Here is a 25,760-nt window from a genome sequence, read left to right as displayed (position 1 = left end):
CTTTTCCTCAGAATAGTCCACTATTTCACTCCAATGACAAGTGAACTGAAGTTAAGTGGCAGTAGGAAGTTAAAGTAACAAAAAGTTTCTCTTCCATCTTCTTGTCATCCTTCCCTCTTCAGTTTCCCTCAATTAAGATCTCTATGTAAGATCCAAAAGTTACAATATCCCCACAGAGTTCATATACAATATCAGTAAGTAATTTTACATGACAAATATTGATCTTTCGAAATCCAAGATTTGTATGTGTTCTTGAGCACTGAAATCTAAATTTAGACCTGATCCCTACTCTGAGCTGGGCATCATACCAGATGATTCCAAAAGTGCCTTCCAGCCTAAACTACTCCAACCTCTAGGAATTGAGTGATAGTGCTCACCCAACAGTCTAAAAAAATATAAACTCTCTTACTTCACACAAATCTACACAAATACATCAAACAAGATAACAACTATAGTAAATGTAGCTATAAAACATATAGCATGCAGTGAACTATGGAGTCCTGTTTTTAAATAGGAATCCTAATGAAAAGAATTTTCATTAGGTTTAATACCTGTCACCAAGACTCAATCTTTGAAAAAACATACTAAGAAGGCTAGAGGAGATAAAGGCAATTTACTGCTTTCTGACTCGAGTCATGAATAAAGTTGATGGAGATGACTCATTAAATTCCAACACTAAAAACCCTCAACATTAAAGAAGTATCACACAGGTAAAATCAGGAATACACATTGCATGAAATACAATCACACAGACATATTCCAGTAAATGCTACAAATTGGAAAAACACTCCTAATGGTATTAAATCTACAATTACAAAAGAAATTATTACTAGTTTAGCATATTTCTTAAGTATTCCTGTCCTTTCAGTAAGATTGGAAAGGAATTATCAATTTTATTTGAAGACGGGAATTTCTTTCAAAACTAACAGCAAAAGTATAGGGATGTATTTGTGAAAAACCTCTATGCACTACATCTTTGTTCTCTTCTTTTAGTTCTGAGAACAAAAAGTCTTCAACTCCTAAGGGATCTCATCTTCCTTCTGCATCAGCTGCTAAGGATAGTCCTCGACAGCTAAAGCCCACAGAGAAAAAACACCCAATTAAACAAATGCAATTAAAACTCCTCAAAAGTATTTAGCATTGTAAATTAAAGTTATTATTTAAAAATACTTTTACTGTAAACTGTTAAACAGTTGTGAACTTCCCAGAATGTTTTGATTTTGTCCTTCTCTTACAGCTGGATGCAAAATCCAATCTGAACTACAGTTAGCTTCCTTTCAATTCTCACACGATGTTTAAGTCAGGTCTAAACTGACAGTATTGGAAAAGAAAGCAGTTTAATTACACTAACATGACTCTCAATACAAAGACCTTTAGGGGATACATCACTAACCAGCAACGTTTAATAGTCCTAAAGATTAAAGGTTAATTCTTAGTCCTAAAGAAAAGGTTAATTCTAAAGGTTAAAGACAATACTGTTTAATGCACAGCAAAGTAACAGCTTTGTTTAACACAAGAATTCATACTTTCAGAATGTATTATAGCTCAAAATTCAAATTACAATCTAACTTGTTAACAAGAAAGAAAATAGTCTAAAAGAAGCCAAGATATACCATGGAACCTATTCTGTTGATTATAGAACTTGGTTCCATATTGCAATTTATATCTTTTCTGCTTCATTATTTTGTCTTGTAGTTACTTGCTCCTTTACTGAATTTTAATATTGCATTTAAGCCACTGCTTTAATATAATTTGTGAGCTTTTCTCCCACCTCTCTTATTTCCATTTGTTAAAATACAGCACAACATTGTATATACAAGATCTACAAAACTGACAAAAAACTTACTTCATTTTCTCATAACTTGAGATAAAAGTTATTCATCATCTAAAAAAAAAAAAGTACACAGAGGGCAAAATCAGGCCCTAAACAAACTGTATATATATACAGTAGCTAGGACCAAAATCAAAGTATCTTAATTCCATGCCTCAAATCATTATTACATCATCTGTTCAGGTAAAGAAAAATCCTACCTTATCCCTTCACTGTATATGAAGCACTCTCTGAGGACGTAAGTGCAAAGAAGGATACTTTTTCCAAATGCCTTTGCTGTTGATGATTTGAGAGAAAACAAGCACAGAGGTATTCTGGCAAATTTTCCCCTTGATTTAACAACTAAGACTCACAAGAGTGGTAAAAATCTGCTTCTCAAATATTTTAAGCTAAACTTCAGAAATCATTTTCACAAGACAAAGGTGCTTAGAGAAGGTAACCACCTTTAACAGATTTGGAAATCCTTTCAAAAATGAGATCACATTTTATCAATTCCCTTAATAGCAACTTTTTCAATTCTACCACTTAATCTGGTTCTGCTGAAGTTTGGAGCCACCTTAGATTCATGGAACCAAAATATTAAAAAATTTCTCCCATTTCTGTTAGCTTCTTTTTTTCAGTAACAGTAGAAAAATTCAAAATATAATTTAAATACATATCAACAGCTGAACATAATACAAATATTTTTCCAAGGCACTTTACTGTTTACTTACCCACAAAAGTACGTTCTAGAAGAAATATACAGCATATCACCAAGTTCATGACTGAGACATGTAACGATTACACTATATTCACAATATATTCACATCCTCAGAGGCATATTAGACAATTTAATCTTAGAATTATTCTGGTTTTATATGAGCTGAAGAAATGTCAAAAGAGTGGATAAGTATCAAAACAGACAACCTGGCAGGCTGCAAATGATTTAAGATACATGCCACTATTTACCATGGTAGGGGTGGACTTGAAGGACTGCTTAACTGGTAACAAAGACTGGGCTAACTCTACCCTCATGCAGAAATGCACTAAAATACTAAACTGAAAATCAGGTGTTAAAGAACAATGCTGCATTATAGATTTCCCAAATTGTTACGTTTTCTTTGCACAAATCCCAAATCTATACAAATATTTTAAAGAGTGAACACTGGATGGAGTCAAGAAAAGAGTTTTCCCCAAATGCAAGATTCAATGGTAAGTAGTAGAATGTAGTGGAAGTCATCAATGTTTACTTACAAGAGAAATTAATCAGTCAAGAATACCCTTTATCATGGAATGTTTATGTGAAAATCTGCTTCTTAGTTGAAGTGCCAACTATAAGACTGCAAAATCAACTTAAGAGCACCACTAGTTATAGCCACAGTGCACTAAATATAGCTCTTTGCCAGACTTCTCTAACATCAATTTTTCCTCACCAAGTAGATATGATATATGCGAAATAAATTATAACATAAAAGCCAGTCCAATTGTAGTTGTTAACTCATAATTAATTTGAGTTACCAAGTAAATAGAATATGCAAGCATTTGTTAAAAGGAAGCTGAAAGCCAAAGTCTTTCAATCCTACAAAGAGGTCCTGTAGGAGAAACTTTTAGCACCCATAGTGTCTTTTATAGATGCTATGCATGTTGCTTACAATCAAAATAGTTCAACGTTTAAGATTTCTCCAATTAACTTATGGCCTGTCCACACATACAGCACACTAAAACATAAGAAAATAAAAACAGAGAAGCATCAGTGAAACTTTCTGCAGAAAGCCAACTCCACATTTATTTTACACAACTTGTTGGCCATTTCCTGTAAAATTGGTGCAACATGAGGCAGACTTGAATAAGGAAGATGCTTGTCATTTGCACAAAGTTCTGTCTGATGAAAATAATACATTATACCAGGCAATTCTAGTATTTCCATCAAAAGTGTAAAACGCTGGTCATCTGAATAAAACCAAACAGATTGAGAAACATTGCTTTCTAGCTAAGTACCCTAACCCAAGCTCACACACTCTTAAGCTACACTGTCTGGTTTCATCAAAAATATCCAGCAAAAACTACTATTTTATTTACATACAATAGACCCAAAGGTCAGAATTATGATAGGGACTCAATGGGGACCACCCAATCAACAGGGACAAACATGAATAGCTGGTTCCTACCTAAACTCAGAAGTTCCCCTATAGTTAAAACAAATGTTTAATGATTCAGAAATGGTGGGGAAAACAAACAGGAAGACTCCATAAGTAAATAATGTTTTAAAAGTATTATAAAACCCAGAAGCATGGAGGAAGCTAAACAAAGCCTAATTTCAACATTATATTGTCTTATTCTTAAAACAGACAGCTACTAGCTATCCTGTCATAAGCAGATAACCCAAACTGCATTTGAGACCTGCAGTAAGGGCTTCATGTCATGTACAGAACAAAACTAATGGAAGCACTCTTTCATCCTACACAACTCTAGGCCTAAACTAATGAGCCATTAGCCACTGTAGGAAATCGTAACGGTGACAAATGTAGGGCCTGTTGTGACAGGACATGGGGTGATACCCTTAAACTAAGAGTGGGTATTCCAACTAGGTGAAAGGAACTTAATTTTTTTTTTTTTTTTTACAATGAGAGCCAACAAATACTGGAACAAGTTGCCCAGACAGGTGGTGGACGCCCCATCCATGGAAACATTAAGTACTGCATGGGGCTCTGAGCAACCTAAAGCAGCTTAAGATGCCCCTGCTTATTGCAGAAGGAAATGAACTAGGGGCCTTTAATGGCCCCTTCCAAATAAAAACATGCTGTGATTTTAAGATTATGTTCAGGCAGAAACATCTTTGAATAGCAAATCTCAAATATACTTAATGGACTCTTTAGGCTTCAGTTTCTACTGAACTCCCCATCTGAACAGTTACAAAATAGCTCTACTGAAACTCATCTTCTTACCAAAACCCACTATTTATTAAAAGTGCTAATTAATTGGAAAGTAATACCCAATCTTTGCACAATTAAAGTGTACTTGATGGAAGTCAGAAGTATCAGATTTAAACTCCATTTTCCTCATGGATGATTTAATAACCCAAAACAAGCACTACCTCCAGTAATAAGAAAAAATAATTTGACAAGGAGGCTTGTGAAATACTCATGATAAAAATAATAACTATTTTAATTTTAAAAACAACATCCTGGTTTCAATAGACAGGTAACAGCACTAAGTAAATTTATATTTATTTCTATCAGTTTACTGCATTACCACTATTAATATTTTCTGCTCTGTGAGAGCTACTGAAGTAAAATGCTAGAGGCTAATCAGGAGGTCACATTTAAGAAAAAAAACTATGTAGAAGGCATTGGCTTGAGAGACAGAAACCAGGTCACTAAACAGGCTTCCTCCACACTATGCAACAGACCCATTAACAGGTTTCCTTGCACGCAAAAATAGTATTTCTACAGAAATCTCACTTATTGCTTCTTGGGCATTTTATTCTTTCTTTAAACCCAGATCCCTTGAGCAAAGACAAACTGTTCTAAGCAGAGGAACATATTCTGATTGCAAGTCTCAGCGCCACCAAGCAAGATCTCAAGATTTAGAGAGGTGGACGAGTCCGAAATAGGTACCAAGCAGACAACTGAAACTGAAAGTTAGTTTCTTCTTAGTCTGGGTAAATACGTGTACAAACTCCAAGTCAAACTTAACTCCAGTAGCTGAGGAAGAAAAAATGAAAATTATTAAGGCAAACATTAATTTCAGCTTCTTCAAATATATATGGCATTTATCAAACACATCAGTAATTTTTTTAAGTTATATGTTTTCAAAGTACTCTTGCTTGGCCTAATATGAAAAACTGAAGATCTCTAACTTGAATAAGATGATTTCATTTATCATTTATTTCAAATTGTGAGCAGCAATAATTTTCAGAAATAATAGTAAAATATAGAATATAGGCATATAAAATCTGCTCTTGATTAGATTTTTTCATTTTTATCCATCAAACAAAAAAGTTAAGTACGCAAATGGAGTATTCTATAAACAAGTACAGATGCATTTGAGGTCTTTCCATCAATAATTGAATAAAAATGGCATCTGCTACAGCTGAGGCCTCATGAAACACCGAGACTGATGACTAATGTCATTTTGCCATTACATAAGCAGCATCTGGACAGTGTTATTTTAGCATCCCAATCATCAATCTTACTAAGAGAAACTAAGGTTATAAACAAAACTAGATAATCTAAAGAATATGGACAGAAAATTCTCTATCAATTACTGTAGAAAAGAACAAATTTGGAAAAGCTTAAAAGCAGTAGCACAACACCTAAATTCATATTGGAGATTACCGCACATTTGACAGCAGAATAAACTATAAAAATTACTTGTGAACAGTCACTTGTTCTGTGAGTTCATATAAAGTACATATTGGTATTTTCCAATTTAGAAGATGACTGCAACAGAGCAAAAGATTAGTCTCCTAAATATAATACAAAAATATCACACTGCCTAAAAACTGTTACTGAAAAATTACTTTAAGTAGCATCCTTGACATACATAAAAACATGACCTAGAAAATCAATTATGAACCATCCTAAAATGGTCATGAAACACTTACAACCAAAAGAACTTATTCCACAAACACCTTCATTTAATACATATAAGTACATAATACATTACAAAAAGATACCTGAAGATCTGCATTGATTTCCATGCAATGTCTTTTCATACTAAAAGCAGATATGATAGCTAAAGTTTTATTTACCTGACAATGCAATTAAAGGCTCAAAATAATTAATTTAGTTGCTGAAAATAATACAATTGAATATTTTACGGCTTGTTAAGGAAGTATTATTCTTGCCCAAAGCAACTAATTTAGTATCTGAAACATCAAAGAACAGAAGAAATGCATGATTTAAGAATCTGTCTAGTGATGTACATCACTCATGAAAAAATAAATATAATTTAGTGCTACTGCCAAAACTAGGACTGCCCACAAAACCACAAACTATCTATTTATAGAATGCCTGCTTAAAGGCCTATCCTGTGTTGATTTATGCATAGGAAGAAACTTGATCACTGAAATAAAACCACTGCCAAGAAAAGCAGTATTTTGTCAGGTTGGTGTGTTTTAGTTCTGCATTTAATGATTTGTCTTTTTCCAAGCTAGTTTTACCTTAAAAAGCCTTTAAGGTGTCACACATGAACTATGCATGCTGGACTGCAGTAAGGATGCAATTCATCTCACCCAATCCCGCTCTACAGAAGAGCTTTTATAAAGTAGCAAGAAACTGAGATTTTATTCATATGAACTCACACAACTTCACCACCATTAGCTTCATTCAGTATACGAGGCTGTCAGGATAAAATAACCAACATTAATTGTTAGAAAACTTATCAAATTTGAAAAGATTCTTAGAAAGGTTTCATTATTTTATTATTGGGCATCTGCCTTAGCTTAGTTTTGAGTTAGGTAAGAAACAATTCACCATTCAGTGAAAATTCTAACTGCTTACATTACTGGAGCTTTTGAGCACAATGCTATGAGAAGATAGGATCAAAATACAGTTCTATGCTCCTAAACAGGCAAGAAGTGCAAAAATCTAGTCCTGAATTACAGAAGTTCAAGGAAATCTGACAGTCTTGTTTAAAACATGCCTAATGCTTAACTCACAAGTGAACCTAGAAGTGAGGGATAAGACATGCCTCCATAGGGCTTCAAACAGTAAGAAATGGAAAACTGTATTTATAAACTGCTCCAAAGGACCAAACTCTTAGAAGAAAAACTATGTTGCGATAGCATTCCTGAAGCTATAAACATCATTGTTGTTTTGCAATGTGCCTTTTTACTTTCTTGCTCTCATCTGTCTTACAGTTTTTGATCCAAGTCCACTACAATCCCTGCTGTTGAAGCATCTCCACTGCTTTAGCAGCTGACACTTTATGCTGATAATTACTCACCAAACTTGAGAGCAATGCTTCTGCAAGAAAAACTAAAGGAAAGCAAAACAACATCTAGTAATAATTCCTGAAAAGACTATGAGTTTCAAAAGAAAACTATTTAATATACGAAGTCTTACATGAAAAAACCAGCAAGCATTCAGAAATTGAAACTGAAGAAATCTCAGGAAACAGTCCCTTACACATTCAAAAAGGGGTTTTCCTTGGAGGACATCCTTTCCTTGGCAAGGATGTCCAAAAATCTCAATTCCCTCTTTAAACTACCAGCAAGAAGAGAGGTAAGTTTAAGGCTGGTATTACAGCTATTGCTTCACAAAGTACAATACCCACCCAACACTATTTCACAGTGTTACTACAGAAGTAAATCTATCCACATAAAACCAGGACTACAACTCCTACATACTTTTGGTCTCTGTTTTAGACACATAGAGACTATTTTAATACACTAAATCCAAAACACTAAGTTGGTGACACAAATAAAAGCAGGTCTTGGAACAGGAATTATTTTGTAGAACGCCTCTGATTGAGATTCAACAACATAAATCAAAGCAAGCCATCCATAACTGGATAATAACGATTGCATATTTGAGTAATTAATGTATTACTGGCACTCAGAAGTATTTTCTATTTAAAAAATATTTGTGCTGTTGCAAAATAAATCACCATCATCAAGTTCCTCTTTCAGCCAGAAGAATGTATGCAAAATAAAAATTAGTAAAATACTACTGGAAAATTAGTTTCCCAATTAAGCTACTGTGAAATCAGAATGCATATAAATTGTTGAGCTTTATAACAGCACATTTCAACTAACTGACTTGTAGAAAGGAAGGGAAAAAACCTTACCAATATGAAAGTATTTATTCATAATTTATCTAGTAGAGATCACACAAATAGATTAATAAATTGTTTAGGCATCACCAAGCTGCCCATTATATTAACAATCAATGCAATCAAATTTCTAATGTTCATCATCACCACCAACAAGAATGCTTCAGGAAAATAAATCCTCTCACAGATAATATTTTTATCATCTGTAATAAAATCAAATAACTTCTAGCTGCATTAAACTTGATTAAACAAGATGTTTCTCAAAAGTAGTTATAATTTTTAATAATCCAAGTTGAATGAGTTAGGGAAAAGACACAGATAGAAACTTTCAACAGGAAAGCCTAATACTGCAGCCTTACATGAGAGGGTCCAATTCTGGTTGCCATTGCACTTACCATTTATCTTCCTGTTTTAGACTGACCAGTAAAAAGGGATAGGATGTAAGTGAAGGAAGCTTACTTTTCAAAGCTTTTAAGAAACAAAAACAATGATTAGAAACAATTATTATTGTCCTGCTAAATACATTGTTGGCAGAAGACTTTAATATGTTGTAAGTGTAATGCCAGAAGAGTTTATCAAGACTTGATATGGTAAAAAACTATCCAACAGTACCAAAAAATGCAATTCTCACCAACAGTCAACTTTTAATCTCTGAAAATAGAGAATAACTTTCTCAGTACATGTACAGTAGTAATCTGAGAGTAGAAGTAAGTGCAAGATGGAATCTGTTCACAGTAAACGAGTATTAGTAAGAACAAATAAAAACTAATTAGTTGTATAAGACATTTTAAGTTGAAATCAGATTTCATGTGTCATTTTGCAATCTCCAGAAAAGGCTTACAGTTTTTCTCTGCTGCAAAATGCAAAGGCTTTTTCAATTCCCATTCACACTATATAACTAGTTATCTAAGTACATCTTAAAACAAGCGTCTAAAAAATGCTTAGTCACACTGCTGCCCTGATTAGAAACTGTTGCTAAAGAAAGTAAACACATCACTCACTATTTTGTTTCACTTTTTCATGTTTAAAGAGCATTAGAAGTAAAACCTAGACATAACCAGAACACTAAATACTAATCTTAAAAATACATTTTTTCATGTATCATTGTATATGCCACTTCAATTTCATATGATGATTAAAAAACAACACGTGTACTCTATAGTCCTTTATATCTAACTTAAAAAGCTTTTGGTAGGGCTGTTACTGCAAAACTACATGTATATATTCTTGCAGTGTATTAATTAGGTCCACATGAACACACCATTTCAGTAATGCATGAGAGTGGGAAAGCTACACTCTTCCAAAGCACTCTTCTACCTTTCACCTCAAAAAAAATTTGACATATAAAGCCATATAAATTATGCATAGTAACTGAAGCGATTTCCATTTGAACCACTCTTCTTCCCTTTTTATCCTACATTTTTGCCAAGTCCAGCACAACAACTTTAACAGTTTCTATTCATGTAGGGTTTGGAATTTAAAAATTTAGATAAGCAACAAGGATGGACAAACTGTGGTAAGCAATTTAAGCACAGAGACTAAATACTCCTATCTCAAGACAGATGTAAGAATAAACCAGTAAAGGCTGTGGTGGCCAACATTATCTAGCTTTCCCTGCTCCAAGCTGCAGAACACAGGCCACAGCTTCCTAACAGCAATGGAATCTGAGGGAGCTACTGCCATCCCAGGGCAGTGGGTTGGCTCTCCAGCTTGCTATTACTCCAGCTCTCTGCAGCAAGAATCACAGGTCTCACAGAGGAGCCAGGAGGTTTTGACAAGTAGCTTACAGGGTCAGAAAGTCAGGCAACCCCAAAAGATGCTACATTAGGATATTAGAGTGATGTGAAATTTCACATTTGGCACTACAGAAGCCATCAGTAAGTGCTATTTCTAAATTACACGAGACAACTGTAACATGCTATTTCCCCAATTATGTTTGATAATATTTGGAAAACACTAAAGGACAGTATGAGTTCTGAATCCTTGGTCTTCATTTCCTTGAAGAAAAGATGTGCTGAAAGCAGTTTTCTTTTACAGTGAGAACATATGTAAATAAATTACCATCTACTTTGGATGTGAGTCCCTCAAAACACAGTGAGCAAAAACAAATCACACCTGTTAATAAAATCAAAGGAACTATTTTGCTTCCTCCCCATCTTTACTAAAAAACTAAGGGACAGACAAGGGGAAAAATGTCCTGCTGAAAAGAGGAAATAATTTATTTTCTAACATCTCTCAGGATGTCTCAGATCATACATAACAAATTCTTCACAACCCTACAGAAAATTTCATGGTATAGAATGTAAACCAGGCTTTTCTTTCACAGGAAGCAGCTGAGAAACCAGCTCATTTCTCATTGATGTATGAAGTTGCACCTGTGAAGGGGAGCAAAATCCCCTCCTGCAAATTACAGTTGTTTTAATAATGTAAAAGAGCATTGTGTGAATTGCTTATTCATTTATTTCCTCACTAGGAATAGCTGTTATAGTAAAAGGCATCTTACTCAAGAGAAATTAAAGCATTTGCAACACAGTTTGCATTCACTGAACTAATGTGGCTGGTAGAAAAAAAGTCATACCCTTTAAACAAAAAAATTTAGAATCTGACTCCTCTGATAGCACTATTTTGTTAGTCCTGCAAGATGAGTCTTCAGAGGCAGAGCATACCTAAATTACAAATATAAATAACGTACAGATTATAGCGAGGACAAATTTTCCCTCACCATTATAATCTTTCAGTCTCCTTTAGTAATGATTTGGATGTTCTCCTCATCTAGTTTTACACAGCGTCAAAAGGGAGAATGATTTTAGGCTCCATATGAAATTAATATTGCCCTTTTTGTTTCTGAAAACTTTCTTAGTAAGTTAAGCATAAACCAAAACCAGTAATTCAAACAAGCTTAGCAGCATAAACTGGTTTAAAATTTAAACCTTCAGGCAGAGTAGGGCACATCAGGATGGGTGATTCCTATCACCTCCCACTTAGAAAAACTATTTTACTGAAGCATTTCAATTCCCAAGTAAAAAAATTAGTATCTGAGCACCTTCACTTGATGGAAGTGTTACACCACTAGCTTGTTGGAAAAATAAGAGTGATGTCATCATACAAAAGAGTAATTACACAACTGAATATGTAGCAATTTGCTCAGGGGAACAGTGAAATACTGAATTGAAAACAGCCAACAAGAAGATGGCAGTTCAATAACTAGTATAAAAATAATGTAATGAAAAAATCCTTTTGCAATTTGGACTTTCACCATAGAACTGTACTTACATTGTCCATGAAATTTGGCTTAAATCCTCCCTCCTGCTGTCGTCGTAATTCCTCCTGTTCCCTCTGGCGTAGCATCTCCTCTTCCCGACGTCTGTGCTCTTCTTCATGTCTAGGGTATTTTTCAAAATTAAGGCAGCTTAGTCTCTTGACCTGTTTAGGTTTGCACTCAGCCTCAGAGGTAAGATCAAGCATATCAACAAAACTGGCCATTATTTTTTTTTTTTTTTGCACAGTGCAAGGCACTAATCTACTCAACTTGATGAGTTTGAGTACTTTTGAAGTTTTGGTTTGGTTTGGTTTTTTTTTTTTTTTTACTGGAATACAAATAATTTCAACACCAATACATTCTATACCTACTCTTCCAGCTATGTATCAGTAAACATGTTAAAATATTCCAGTTTTAAAGAAGCTGCTATGGATTAAAACATTTCAACAGGGCCAAAAGACACAATTTTTAATTCTGAGATGTGTTTGCGCTGTTCTTTTTATCTTATTGACATTTATTGTGATATTTAACAAAAAGTACAAATCAATATGAAGAGACTATGTCTATTTTCTTAAACTTTAGAAGAGGCATTAAAACAATTATTTGCATGAGTCAAATCCTAAAAGAAAAATTGTTTTCAACATACTAGAATATCAAGTGAAAAAACTTGCAAAATCCCATATCAGACTATAAGATTGCAATGCTGTGATTCTACATGCAGATCAGCTGCCCATAAAATTTAGAAGTGTGTTCCTATCTATCACAGCAATGCTTTGGTCATGTTAAAATAAATATGAAACCAAAAAATAGGCTGATATTTCTATGCCATTTAGACATCTCAGAAATTTACAACAAAATTAGCAGAGCTGAAATAAGTGAAAAGAATCAAACAACACTCGAAAACAATCTTTTATATTGCATTACATTATCAGAAACATCACATATAATGCTTTTGGGAAGCCAGTTTAGCTAACATATCTAAATTCACGCAGGTCTACAGTGGCTGCATGCCACACTTGTGCACAGTAGAAGACAAAATACCTCAGCTGTATCTGCTTGCGTTTTTGAAGTTCTTGGTTTCGAAGCTCTTCCAAGCGCCTCAATTCTTCCTGACGACGCATGAGATCTAACAGGATTAAAAGTGTATTTAATATAAAAGCTGTCAATCAATCATGTGGCAACACAAAATTTATTAATGTCAGATTACAGTTCTAACATTCATGGTTTTAAACCAAATTTTCAATGCATTTAACTCATCTCTTTCCATAATGCTAAGTCTAGTACTTGAAAAAAACACTGGATCTGTGGCTTACAAACATAGAAAAGTACAAAATGGGCAAAGCCCCCAGAGCAGGTTACAGAAACAAAAGTTTTAAGTTTGCAAAGAAAAGCAAAAAAACCTCTCTTAATCCCTTAAATCACATCCTGGTTTTACATCTAGGACAGGGCGTCAATTTTCTCACAACGTTTTATACTGCTAAAGTCACCCTACCAAGAAAACCACTACAATATTTATGGACTTTTATGCTCTCCACTACCTACTGCAGACCCCTGCATGGCACACATCAGAGCAAGAGAAGTCATATGAATTTCAGGTGCATGAGGGAAGTCTGAACCTCCATGAAGCTCCATCATGGCTCTGCTTACTGCAACTTAAAAATGACTAGTAGTTTAACCCCACAAAAAAGGCACAGCCATAGCCTCCTATGAAGCACTTAAAATGTCCTTAAAAAGCAGGGCATAACTCACAGTAATTACTTTTCCTGACCAGTCACATTATTGCTTTCTACCTGGAAAGCTATGCTTTCTTCAATGAATAATAATTTTACCATTTGTTAGAACGCAGTTCTTTTTTTTATTTTTTGACTACATAGGATATTGGCCACATGATACTATTTATAGAAACCACAAGTAACATTTTCCTGTACTGTCCATTACATGGCTTTCATGCTTTGGTTCGACTGGTCTGCACTCTTTCTCTATGCATTTCTTCACTATACTAATTAAAATATCCTCTTAGTTATGCAAATCAGTTTCCTCAAACTTGTACACAACACTGTCAACTATGGGAAAATATGCTTCCTTTTTAGTTCTTTGTTCTTCCAAATTTACACAGCATTCCCTATTTCTTGTGCACACAGGACCAAGACTTCCTACTTTCTCTCTACCACTATCATTTACTGTCCTTTGTTCTTAAGGTGCAGCATTCTACTTTTCTCATTGTTCTCCTAATTTTTCTCCACAGCATAGTTTATTGCCTTTAATGAAATTGTTAGTATGTTAAAAGTTCAACACAGCAATTTAAGATTCAGTATCATGTGACAACTGCCGAATCTTAGCAGAAAGCCTTACTAAGCCAGATGAAAACACAGATATAGAGGTTCCAATTCTGCATAAGAGCCATTCATATTAAAGGACCTGTAATGATGGTAATTCTTGATTGACAGGCCCTTTCTCTGAGCAGAAAAAAATCTGCACTAAAGCAGCTGTGGGAAAAAAAGAAAACAAACAGAGAGCATTATTATTAGCCTCTGCATTTTCTTGTGCTTATAAAAGGACAAGGGCTTCGTTTTACCTTCAAGTTTCTAACATAGCAGACAGCAGAAGGTGAAGGTGTTCCCTCACCTCAGAAGTTAATCCTACAAGCTAGAATATCAACTCCACAAAGACTTTTAGCAATTTTAACTGCTGATTTTTCTAAAGATGGAAAATAAATGCCAAGCTTCCATATAATTGATACAAAAATTAAGCTTCTGGTTAAATTCCGTCATGTTTTCCAGTATTTTCATAATCTATTTAATCACCATTACTAGAGAATATTTACAAATATTTGATGCATACCACCAGTACATAGATCAGAAATACTGTGCAATTTACTTACACATGGAAACACGTATTCTGCTTTACTAATTACTTCTGACTCAATCTGTCAAAATATGACACTACAAAGTGAAAAATTACACGTATCAGAAGAATTAAATCTACCTTCAGAATGAATACCACACCGCAAAAACCTGAGTACTCAAACCAACACGTTCTAGAGCTCCAGTCCTACTAGCTCTCGTGGAGCACTTTGAACACAACCTCCACCTGCTAGAGTATATGGACCAGTAAGCTCATCCTTCCTGTCTTCTTTTTAACTCCTACACAACTAAAACATGACATTTTCTATTTTATTTCATATTTCATATTGACTTCAATACATCTTTAAATTTGACTTCATGCACCAGGGATACAAAATTATTAATTCTATAAGGTTCTGGTGCCTTAAAAACTTCATTGCATCTTTCTACACAATCCTGTGATGTGTGGATGCCATGGGACAGAGAGAGAGAAACGGCAAACGTTTCTCACAGCAGCTTGTGAGAACTTTCAGGGAGTTGTAAGGATGTGATCACTTGTTAAGTATAAACAATCTGCAGGTGGTGTTTTTCTGCTTCATCTTTCTGTTCTTCTCAAGGACGGAGTATGAGAAAGGTGTTACTGTTAACTAGTCAACCAAACAATGTATCATATCACTCTATAAAAACCACACGGTTCTCTTGAATAAAGCTTTCTTTTGCTCTTTCCACAATACTCCCACCTGGTCCTGTGTCATTCTCGGTGCAAGAGTGACAGTGATGCAATCACAGGATTGCAATCCTGTCATGCAATTAATATAAGCAATATTCTTGGCATGGCATGAACCTAGACCCACTGTTCAGAGCAACAAGAGGAAGTTATCTCTGAAAATAAATACAAGTGAAAAAAACCACCTTATTTTCATGTATACTGAAGCTGAAGAATTCAGAAGATTAAAACAGAGGGAATTCTTACTGATCTCTAGAGCTCTGAAAATTAAGTGTTGGCAGATAACCAAGAAGAAACCCAACTATCTAACAAAATTCTGAGTTATGTGGTACCAAAGAGGTGCTCTGCTAACCAAACTGTGAGGGGGAAAAGCCCTCCTCCTACACTAAAAGAAACATATTTTCTCACTGGAATAGTAGCACCATATGCTTTCATGCTTTAGTGGCTCTCCAATGGAAGGAATAATTCTCTCTTTTTTATATAAAACTGGCATTTCACAAATTCAAAAAGCAGAATACCTTTTCCTTCATGTTGTCCTTAAAAGAAACCCTAATATCCAAAAACATAAAGATGTTTTCCCATGTTTTACCATTTCTTCTATCTTAATGAACAGGCCACTGTAATCTTGTCTCAGCTTACACATAATTAAGACATGAATTTAAGACAAAGTAATCTCTAATCTTGCCCTCAAATCCAAGCACCAGGTGAATAAATTCAAAGGAAATTAAAGAGCATGAGTTCTGGAACTGGACTATTAGCATTGTTAAATATTAACAATTAGATAAGTCAACAGTAGATTTATCCAACCTGTAATTTAAGCACTGAACCATCTTTAAAAATGTCAGTCACGCATACACACAAAATTACAATGTGTGTCCAGCTGCCCAGGAGGACTGCACTGTGTATTGTCGGCAGCAATCTTGGATCATATTAACATGCACATTCCTCACCTCTAATACATACACCTGTGCTTACAAGGAAATGCAATGCTTTAACAGTTTTTCTTGGAAAATGAACCAAGAAACAGTTGCCATTTCAGGTGCTGCAGCAACTATCTGGCATTTCAAAACAGTTTTCCATGTTATTACACTCTGTATAAGACCTTATGCTTTTCATGTTATTATATAGGTAAGCTTTTATGTTATTATCTTCTGCATAAGACCTTCTGCTCTGTACAAGACCTTATAAAAACAGCATGGCTCCACACTGGGAGCACATGTGCCCGTTCAGGAAAAACAGGCTAAGTAAACTTTTTACTAAAGATAAATTTAGGAAGCGGGGAAAAGAGACAATCACCTCTTTATAAGATTCTTAATTAATTTCTGCAAATCATCAAGGAATATGTGCACAGAGAATTATTCCTTCCTTTTTCTCAGTTAAATGCATTTAATTAAATGGTGACCAGCAAAAGGTCTAAGTATACAGCTCAATATGCTACACAAAAAAACCATCTGTGACAAAACAAATTCAATACTGGTAGATGATCTGGTTTTACCTTGCCTCATCAGCATTAGCTGATGCTCATGTCTAGCTGCTTCCATTTCTGCCTCAAGTTTCTCTTTGGCTTCTCTAATGTTCCTGTCAACCTGTTCCCGCTGCTGCTTTTCCATCTCATCAAGAGCCTTCCACCGCGAAGCATACTCAAACTCAAATGTTCCAGGCTGAGCAAAGCGTGGAGGCTGTTCTCTTTCCCTAATAAAAATTTTGCAGTAAAAATGTACAGAAGGACACATTTAGATCAACAGCTGTAACAGCCACAGAATGTATACACAACCACTTCAAGTGTAGATCTCACTTTTTATCAACCTGTCAGACGACTACATTCTAAACCAGACAAAGCTTAAATCAGACATTAAGATAAGTAAAAAGACACTTTTCCAAAAATTGCCCAAATAAAGATTCAATTTATTTAAGATAAAAATTTGTATTGCTATCAATACAAAATACTAAGCTGCAACACTAGATTAACAGTGCTCAGCCTTCTAAATCAAGCAGTCAATCCACTAAACCAGTTATTTAGATAAATATCAATGCTTACTAGACAGCCCAGAATATTAGCTGGAATCTGCAGCCTTTAAAATGAGCCCACATTTCCCATTCTAACACTAATATTGTACCTAACAGTGACAAATTTTTAAGAAGTGGTATTCTACAGTCTCAAAATCAACATTTTAGATTCAAGCAACATGAATGGCAAATTACAATATTAAAAATTAGTATTTTCAGATTAGGGGACTTTTATCTCATGATTGAGATTCACTTTCTCATGTCATGCTCCAAGTTTTACCTCAACTGTGGAGGCTGCAAAGATTTACATGCCAGGGAAGCTGCAAACAGTTCAGGGGCTATTCAGAGAACATAAAGATCTGTGGGTATCCAAAATCTCCGTAGGATTAGACCACACCTCTAGTCCATAAAAGACTATAGTTTGCTGGCAACAAGCTCCTACTGACTGCAGTGTAGGCCAAGAATCTCTCTACTACATTAAATGCACAGCATGTTAAACTAACAAGTCAAGTCTGAATTTTACCATGATTAGGAAATTTGGGAAGGTCCTGTTTAATCCTTTGACCCAAAACAGCACAACATACAAAAGCACTACTTCCTGCTACACAAACTCAAAAGTAAAAATCAGTGTATATTTACAAAGGTAACTAAGTATATAAATAATGTTTTATAAAAAAAGGCTAACCACAACTTACTTGTGGTACTGTTGTGTTTTTTGCATTAGCTTCTCAGGGAGTCCATCCTCATCATCAAATTGCTCCATCGGTTCTACAACAACAGGTCGAGGTGTTCTGGAAAACATTTTCAATTTATTAACTGAATCATTAAAGAAGCAGTTATAAGTTATTTCAGCATTTTGAAGAAACACTCCAGAAAGCTAACATGTAATTCTTGTGTCTTGTCTTAAATCTCAGAATTCCAATGAATCCTAATCTTAACAATTACCTTCAGAAAAGAATTGTTTTTATGCCCAAATCCAGCTATTCTGCCTAGAAACCACAACTTACTTGACACAGTCTTGTTTGCTTTTTTAAAATACCAAAACCATCTATCAATAATTACAAAATATTTAGGAAGGAACTACCTTTCTGTTTTTATCAGTGAGGCACCACAGAGGCCATGATTGTACTAGGAAAGCAACAAACCCAAAACAGAACAGCACAACCTATTCATATTTCTACTGACTTCTACAACAACTGTTCTTCAAGTTACGCTAGAACTGAAAACAGCTTGATAATTTAGTATTAATATTACAACGATAATTAGAAAAACATTTCCACTTAAGTTATTTAAATTCCATTCTTTGAACAACCACACACTCACAAATTAGAATCCTGACTGAAAAGCAGAAAACAGCTTCCTTGATATTTTGGCAAGCATGAGCCAAAGACAGCAGTGTAAAAACTCTTAATTGTGTAAAAAGCTCTTTGCATCAGTCTTGGGAGCAGAGCTTACAAATCACAGAGCACTAGAGACATGGTTTTCAAAACATCAGCACTCGTTTATTGTGTTCCATGTCTTTATTTCACTTTGCAGATCTTCCCCTACTGCCCCAGCCCCTAACCAGGAAAAAAACCAAAAAAAACCACCAACAAACAAAACCAATGACTCCCAATATATTTAACACTGTGCATCAAGTTCACATTAAAAAGATGAAGCCCAGAATCAAAGACCACAACTGATGCCATCTGCATGGCAATTGCTGGCAGCTCTGCTATTTAAATGCAACTGAACTGCGGTGCTAACATGTTATGATGTAAAACAATAATGTTAAAACACTAATGTTTTGAATGTCTCGTTTTGATACATTTAAACAGGAACTGAAACATGTTCTGATTAGGTTTTAAGTTTAAAAAGGCAAACTTTAGACTCTGAAGCAAAACATCAAAGTACATTAGCAGCATTTTAGATTCATGCTAATTATCTTTGCAACTGTGCATTAGGGAACACGTCAACTAAGCAAGAAAATGATCAAGTGCTTTTTATTCACTCAGGACACGGTTAGATGGTCATTTCAATCCAACTGATCTATCCAGCTGGCAAAACAAGAATACCCTCCCCTCATATCCCAGCTTCTTTTTCCCTGCCACATCTCTCACGCCAAGAATAGCACTAATGTAACACTGAACTACATTACTTCCCTTGTTTAGCTCACCACACTTCCACTCAGTTACTACTGCCAAGAAGACCCAGGGAACAAGCACAAATTGCTGGCTCCTCTCAGTAACAGTAAAGATGTATTCAGATTAAATTTACTATGTAACCATCAAGTCAGTTCAGTAGCACACAAGATTTGGGAGTCCCAGACCCCTTATTCACCTGCCAACTCCTCCTGGCAACATTTTCTCCTGCCTAATTCTCTGCTGGACCTGACATCAGCAAGCACCTTCCTGTGCTTGAGCAGACTGCAACGGACCCCCATACAAATGAATGCTTTTCTGTTGTTTTAGCAAGCACAAGTGGCTTATGGAAGTGTCACAAAGTTCAAGAATAGCACAGCCAGGGCAGGAAAAGAACTCCAAACCCAATTAACGGCAGCAAGTTTTCATGCTGTGAAACCACAGCCTTATTTTCCCAATGAGAATCACAGAAATAAAAAGAAATCATAAATATGTATAATTTCACACCGTTTTTAAGAAAGCATTTGAAAATGTCACTTGTGACTGTGTAAAGTGCAGCAATTAACAACTCTCTTTGGCAAGTACAGAAATAGGAGATGCAGGAGAAGTGCTGCTATTTGCAAGCTTGCTTGTCCTTGAAATAGATTGTTTTCCAAGTATCACTAGTACATATATCAACCTCTTCAGAATCTCAGTCTTCATTTTAAAACAGCGAGAAAATCCTGGCCTTACAAGCCACAGATAATTTTCGGGGTATAAACACTTTCTTTAGTCTACAGAAATATCAGCCATGTCGTGCACTGATTTGTTAAGAAACAAAGGAATATTATTTTGTCACTGTTACTGGGATCAGGAAGACTGCAACCAATGAGAAGAAAGTCTCAACAGAAAATGCCTTATTATATAGAGAAGGAAAAGTAATATTACATATGAGCAAGAAAAAACCGAGAATTTTGCTCTCAGACTCTAATATGGTAACAAGAAATCTTATAAACAGTAAGCAGAGAAAGATGGTTTTCTTTAAAAAAAAACAAGAGTATTTGTGGTGTTCATGCAAAAGACTTTTCTAACCTCATGGCTTTGAGAGAATTTGAAAACAAAGTAAGAATGCAATTTTTGCTCACATCGGGAAGATATACTCACAACTCCAAACAAAAACCTGTGAACTTACGTTGTAAGCAAGAATGCCCCATCACTGCATCTTTCTAGAGCTTTCCGTGCCGGAGGTTTTGCTGCAAACTCTACAAAACCTTTCCCTGTAGCTCTGCCGCGATCATCTACTACAACAACCGCTCTTTCCACTGGCCCGAATTGCGAGAATGCTTGCTCCAGCAGCTCATTGGAAACCACAGGCGACAGATTCTTCACAGTTAAGGCAGCTCCATGGGTAGCAAATCGAATTCGAAGTGGTCTGCTCTTCAAAATAGTACCATCAAGTTCTGCCTTTGCTATTTCAGCCAAGGTTCTAGATTCCTTTATAGAGATAGAAAATATTTTACATCTTTTCTTTTCAAAGACAGCAAGTATCACTTTTGTGTGCCCCCCCCCCGAAAAGTGATGTTTTCCTTCACTTGAGCATATTGGCAACAGGACCATTCAACTTGTTTCCTCCAATCAAAACATCAAGCCAACAACAAAAAACCCAACAAACAAATCAACAAAGTCTCTGTCCTCTGACTGAAAAAAATGCATTCATTACCCCTTATTTATTTTTAGATATAAAATAGATATAAATATAATATTTATTTATATTATTATTTAGAATAAACCCCTGGTTTATTCTAAAAACAACACAGACGCAAATTTTTTCTTGCCTATTAGAGGATTTAATAGATTCTCATTATGATGCTACTATTCTATAAAGGTTTTGAGTAGAGTTGGAAAGTTGGTACTTCTCACGTTTTCCTACTCAAATGTTTATATTCTGCATCTCTGGCTCCCCACAGCAGGAAACGGTATTCAAACATTACAGGATCTAAGGTATTTTGGGTTGGGTTTTTGTTTTGTTTTTAAATAAGTGAAAATATCGCACTTGCCCTCAATGGATGTCCAATTCAAATTTCATCAACAAATGGTGAAATTACCTTCTTTGCTCTTCTATTCATTCGTCTCACATTAATGGGCTTTCTGCACCCACATCCGTGAGACTGTGTAAATCAACTACCTTTTTCTCACTTCAAAAATCTTCACCAGGTTGGATAACTGCAATCCCTGACATTTATAAATTCTTTATATATTTCTTCACAGTTCAACAGGCTAGGCACGTTTTAAAATATATATATATTCCCTAAACGTAATGGAAAATGGAAGTTCACATAAAAACTCTATCTAATTTGTATTACGCACAAAAATGAGTAACGAGATGTAAGTATATCCCACTTCCTCCATAAAATTGCTATTTCAGGCCGGGGAATTCTCAGGGTAAAAGATGCATGGCAGAATGCCACAAGTATTTTAAGATGACAACCAAAAAGTAAAAAAACTCTAACCAGTAAAATATATGGAAAAATCATGACTAGACACCTAAAGCACTCTAAAGCTATTCCCAGAATGATACCAATCTGTGCATTTCAAACAGAGCAATCGTGAAAACTAATCTCTCATACTAAATTACCATTTAAATACAATATCATAAACTTTTCGAATGATTCGGTTTTTTGCATGCTTAACTCGAGCATGTTTAATCAAATACTGTATTACCCCGAGAAATCTTGTCTTATCCGGGCACAAGTAATTCAAACAACCCGCGGTCCGCAACCTTTTCAATTCCGTGATTTTATGTTCCGTGCTCACGATGTGCGAGCACGGATGTTGTGTATTTCCAAACAATCCTGTCCATTCTTTAAGATTAACTGTAGTAAGTGCCATGGGGTGAGGCGGGGACCGAAACGCCAGGGGCTGGGAAGACTCCTCTGAATGCAAGGGTCTGGCTTGGATGTGTAGAGGCGAATGGGGAGGGGAAAGAAGGAAGAAGAGGCGGGGGGACCTGCGCTAGCAGTGAGGAGGAAGAGAGGCAGATGCTGCCTTTTTTTACACCCGCCGAAATGGAGGGGAAGGGGGCGGGAGGCAAGGGACCGAAGCCTCTCGCTTTCGGAGACAGCCCCAGGGGCCCGCTCGGATCCTCACCAGGCGGATGAAGCCGAAGCCACGGTCCCGATTGATGAAGACCTCGCTGGGCTCCCCGTAGCGCTCGAAAAGGCGCTTGAAATCCTCCTCGGTGATATCAGTAGGCAGATTCCCCACGAACAGCCGGCAACGCTGCGTGTAGCTCTTCTCGCCAGGTTTGAGAAAGCTCTTGATATCGATGGTGAACCCAACCTCCTGCTCCTCATCTCCGCCGCCTTCTTTGCTCGGCACCAGAGCCATGGCCGCCGCCGCCTCACTCTCCGCTTCTAGGCCGCGCAATCCTTTCAGGTTGCCGCCGCCGCCGCCCCCCACCATGCCCAGCGGCACCGCCGGGGAGCTGTTTTCGATCCGCACTTGCTTCAAGTTCCTATTCGCGGCCATATCCGCTCCTTCCTCGCGGGTTCTCCCTCGGGGGACGCGGAACCCTGCTCGGCAGCCGCCGCCTCCGACCCTCAGCCAATTCAAAATGGCGCCGCCGCCAGCCCCGGCGAGTTGTGCCGTCCCCGCGGGAAGCCCCGCCCCGGCCCCGCTCCCCCTCACGGCCGCGCCGCCGCCGCCGCTCCCCCTCCGCTCCGCGCACGGCCGAACCTGCCCCGGGCCCGCGGAGAGCCGTCTGTCCCCCTCTAGAGACAGATGTGATTCCGCGGCTGCGCTGCCGTGTTGTGTTAGAGCAGCGGTCTCCTCAGCCAGTCCCCAGGCAGAGGAGCCCCTCGCTGGGGTCTCTCCCGAGGGAAAGGCAGCCGGGCGTGATGCCCTGGGGTGTTTGGTCCCTGCGGGAGAGGGAGGCAGGCGTGACACAAGAGACGCTGAGGCGGCGGCGGCGGCGGGAACAGCTGAGGGAATCACAAAAACCACAGAATCAATCAGGTTGGAAAACACCTCTTGAGGTCATCGAATCTAACCTGCGGCTGAATGTGGCCATGTCAACAAGATCACGCCACTGAGTGCCGCGTCCAGTCTTTCCTTAAACACCTCCAGGGAAAGTAATTCCACCGCCACGCTGGGCAGCCCATTCCAATGTCTAATCACCCTTTCTGTGAAGAGATGATGTCCAACCTAAACCTGCCTTGAGGCAGCTCGAGGCTATGTCCTCCTGTCCTATGACCTGTTGCCCGGGAGAAGAGGCCAACCCCAACCTGGCTATACCCTCCTGTCAGGCAGTTGCAGAGAGTGATGAGGTCTCCCACGAGATTCCTTTTCTCCAGGTTAAACACCCCCAGCTCCCTCAGCCACACCTCACAGGACTTGTTCTGCAAACCTTTCTCCAGCTCCATTGCCCTTCTCTGGACTAGTTCCAGCTTCTCAGTGTCATTCCTGAATTAAGAGGCCCAAAACTTGACACAGCCCTTGAGGTGCGGCCTCAGCAGTGCTGGGTACAGGGGGACGGTCACTGCCCTGCTCCTGCCGGCCACACCCTGGCTGACCCAGGCCGGGAAGGGCTGTCCGGGCACTGCTGTGCCGCATGGGAGGACCTGCAGACTGACAGGGCAAAAAAAGCATTCACAGAAGCAGATGTGTGACACAAATCTGAGAGTGAAGAAAGGCCTTGTCACACTCCTTCCAGGACAACTTCTTACAGAGCAACAGCTTTCATTATAAAGGGGGCAACTTTCTTCTGAGAATGTGAAGTCAAACGTTTCCTCTCTCGGGCATGCCTTGTTCTAGCAAAGACTGTGGATGTCCCCCATCTGCAGCACCAGACTGTGGTTTGCTCTCCTGCCAGATTTGTAGCTGCTTGGCTTGGTTCATGTGTTTCAACCAGTAGTACAACTAGTGCATGGTTTCTCAGAATTGTTTCACTAATAGAACTCTAGCACTGAAAAAGTCCAGACCATTTTATGAGGTCAGTAGTTACTTCAGCTACTGTGTGGCATACACTGTTGTTTGGAACAAGCAATATCAAGCATGATATTCAAGAACAAATTAACTCTACAACAGGCATGAATGTGTTGCTTGGGGGTTACTTTGTCTATTGTGGAATATTTGAAGTTCCTCTGTCTTGTTGTATCATTTGAGGTACAACAAAGATCTGTCCCTTTCTTCCTATCTCTCTGTAGGGCATCAAGCTAAATGCAGATTTTAACCTCTGAAATTCAGAAAATACATGATAGGAGAAGGATATCTACTCATAGAAAAGGCAGGAAGTCAGGCAGTGTAGGAACATGATGGAGGCATTAGAGTAGCAGTATGGGAGCCTTAAAGCCTAATCATCTTGACTGTCCAAAGAACAATGCTTTGAAGTATATTTAGGATTCAATAACAAGTGTTAAGACACAAGTGTTTAAAAAAGGAACCAACTTACACCAAACCAATAACATTGTAAATAAAGCATGAAAAGGGGTAAAATACAAGTTAGAAATTATGTTGCTATACACTGTAGGTGGAAAAAAGGAGATGCCAGGTAGTCTGGCTGTTTTTACCAATGTGGTATAATAAAACTGTCATGGTTTTCAAACAGAGATTTCCAAATCAGGTTAGTAGTAAAAGCTGCAACCATTTAAATTGCAACCACGATTTCCTGTGTACTATAAAAATGTCAATAGGAAGAGAAAGGAGTGTTTACAAATTCCATACTATTCTTACTTTCCCTTAACTATAGCAATGCCTCAATAAAAAAAAAATTATAGTTCAGTAAAATAGAGCAATAAAATTCCACCTTCCAGAAACAAGGAAATATATCTGAAAAAATATATACTTAATGTGCTCATGGATCCATACACTATCTTAATTAGTCAGATTCACAGTATAACCATAATGCTTGCACTTGTTTTAGCTTTTTTGAGAAGGAGCTATTTGCACATGCCCTATGGTCAAGCATTTAAAGTTAACACACAGAAAGAATCTTATATCTGCTGTGTTCAGTCACTTCCTCACCATCATTAACACATAATTTCACAACAATTTACTCATTCATCAGAAGAGCCCGAGACAGCTAATCTCCCCAAGTGCCCAGAGTCTTGGTGGCTTGGTGACATGTACACCTTGGCACTGACACCAGTTAACCAAAAATTATTTTCAAAGGAGAAAAAAGGGTCCCTTAAAGTTCTTGTCCCAATGTTTTCCTTTAGCTATAAACATCCACTGAAATCTT

The 25,760-nt window shown here is 37.1% G+C and overlaps 1 protein-coding gene across 6 annotated transcripts in view; it reads right to left on the bottom strand.

The window, feature by feature from the left end:
• PSPC1 (paraspeckle component 1) overlaps positions 1-23,179 on the bottom strand; it is a 58,778-nt gene extending 35,599 nt beyond the window's left edge. For 4 of the 6 annotated variants that reach the window (XR_011680249.1, XR_011680251.1, XR_011680250.1 and 1 more), the window contains exons 1-6: positions 22,670-23,166; positions 20,715-21,016; positions 18,119-18,214; positions 16,912-17,108; positions 12,888-12,972; positions 11,861-11,969 (exon numbers count right to left, since the gene is read on the bottom strand). Coding sequence is in view for 1 of the 6 variants with exons in the window: in XM_071434122.1 (XP_071290223.1) it covers positions 11,861-11,969; positions 12,888-12,972; positions 16,912-17,108; positions 18,119-18,214; positions 20,715-21,016; positions 22,670-23,050 (1,170 nt within the window). In the remaining 5 variants the exon portion in view is untranslated. Of the gene's footprint in view, positions 1-11,860; positions 11,970-12,887; positions 12,973-16,911; positions 17,109-18,118; positions 18,215-20,714; positions 21,017-22,669 lie in introns of all 6 variants that reach the window. The other 2 variants (XR_011680253.1, XR_011680252.1) reach the window with 1 other exon arrangement.
• Positions 23,180-25,760: the final 2,581 nt, after the last annotated feature.

The sequence above is a fragment of the Agelaius tricolor genome, unplaced genomic scaffold (genome assembly GCF_023055355.1).
Source record: "Agelaius tricolor isolate 1412-34295 unplaced genomic scaffold, bAgeTri1.0.p SCAF_9, whole genome shotgun sequence".
NCBI lineage: Eukaryota > Metazoa > Chordata > Aves > Passeriformes > Icteridae > Agelaius > Agelaius tricolor.
This window is presented reverse-complemented; position numbering and strand designations above follow the sequence as displayed.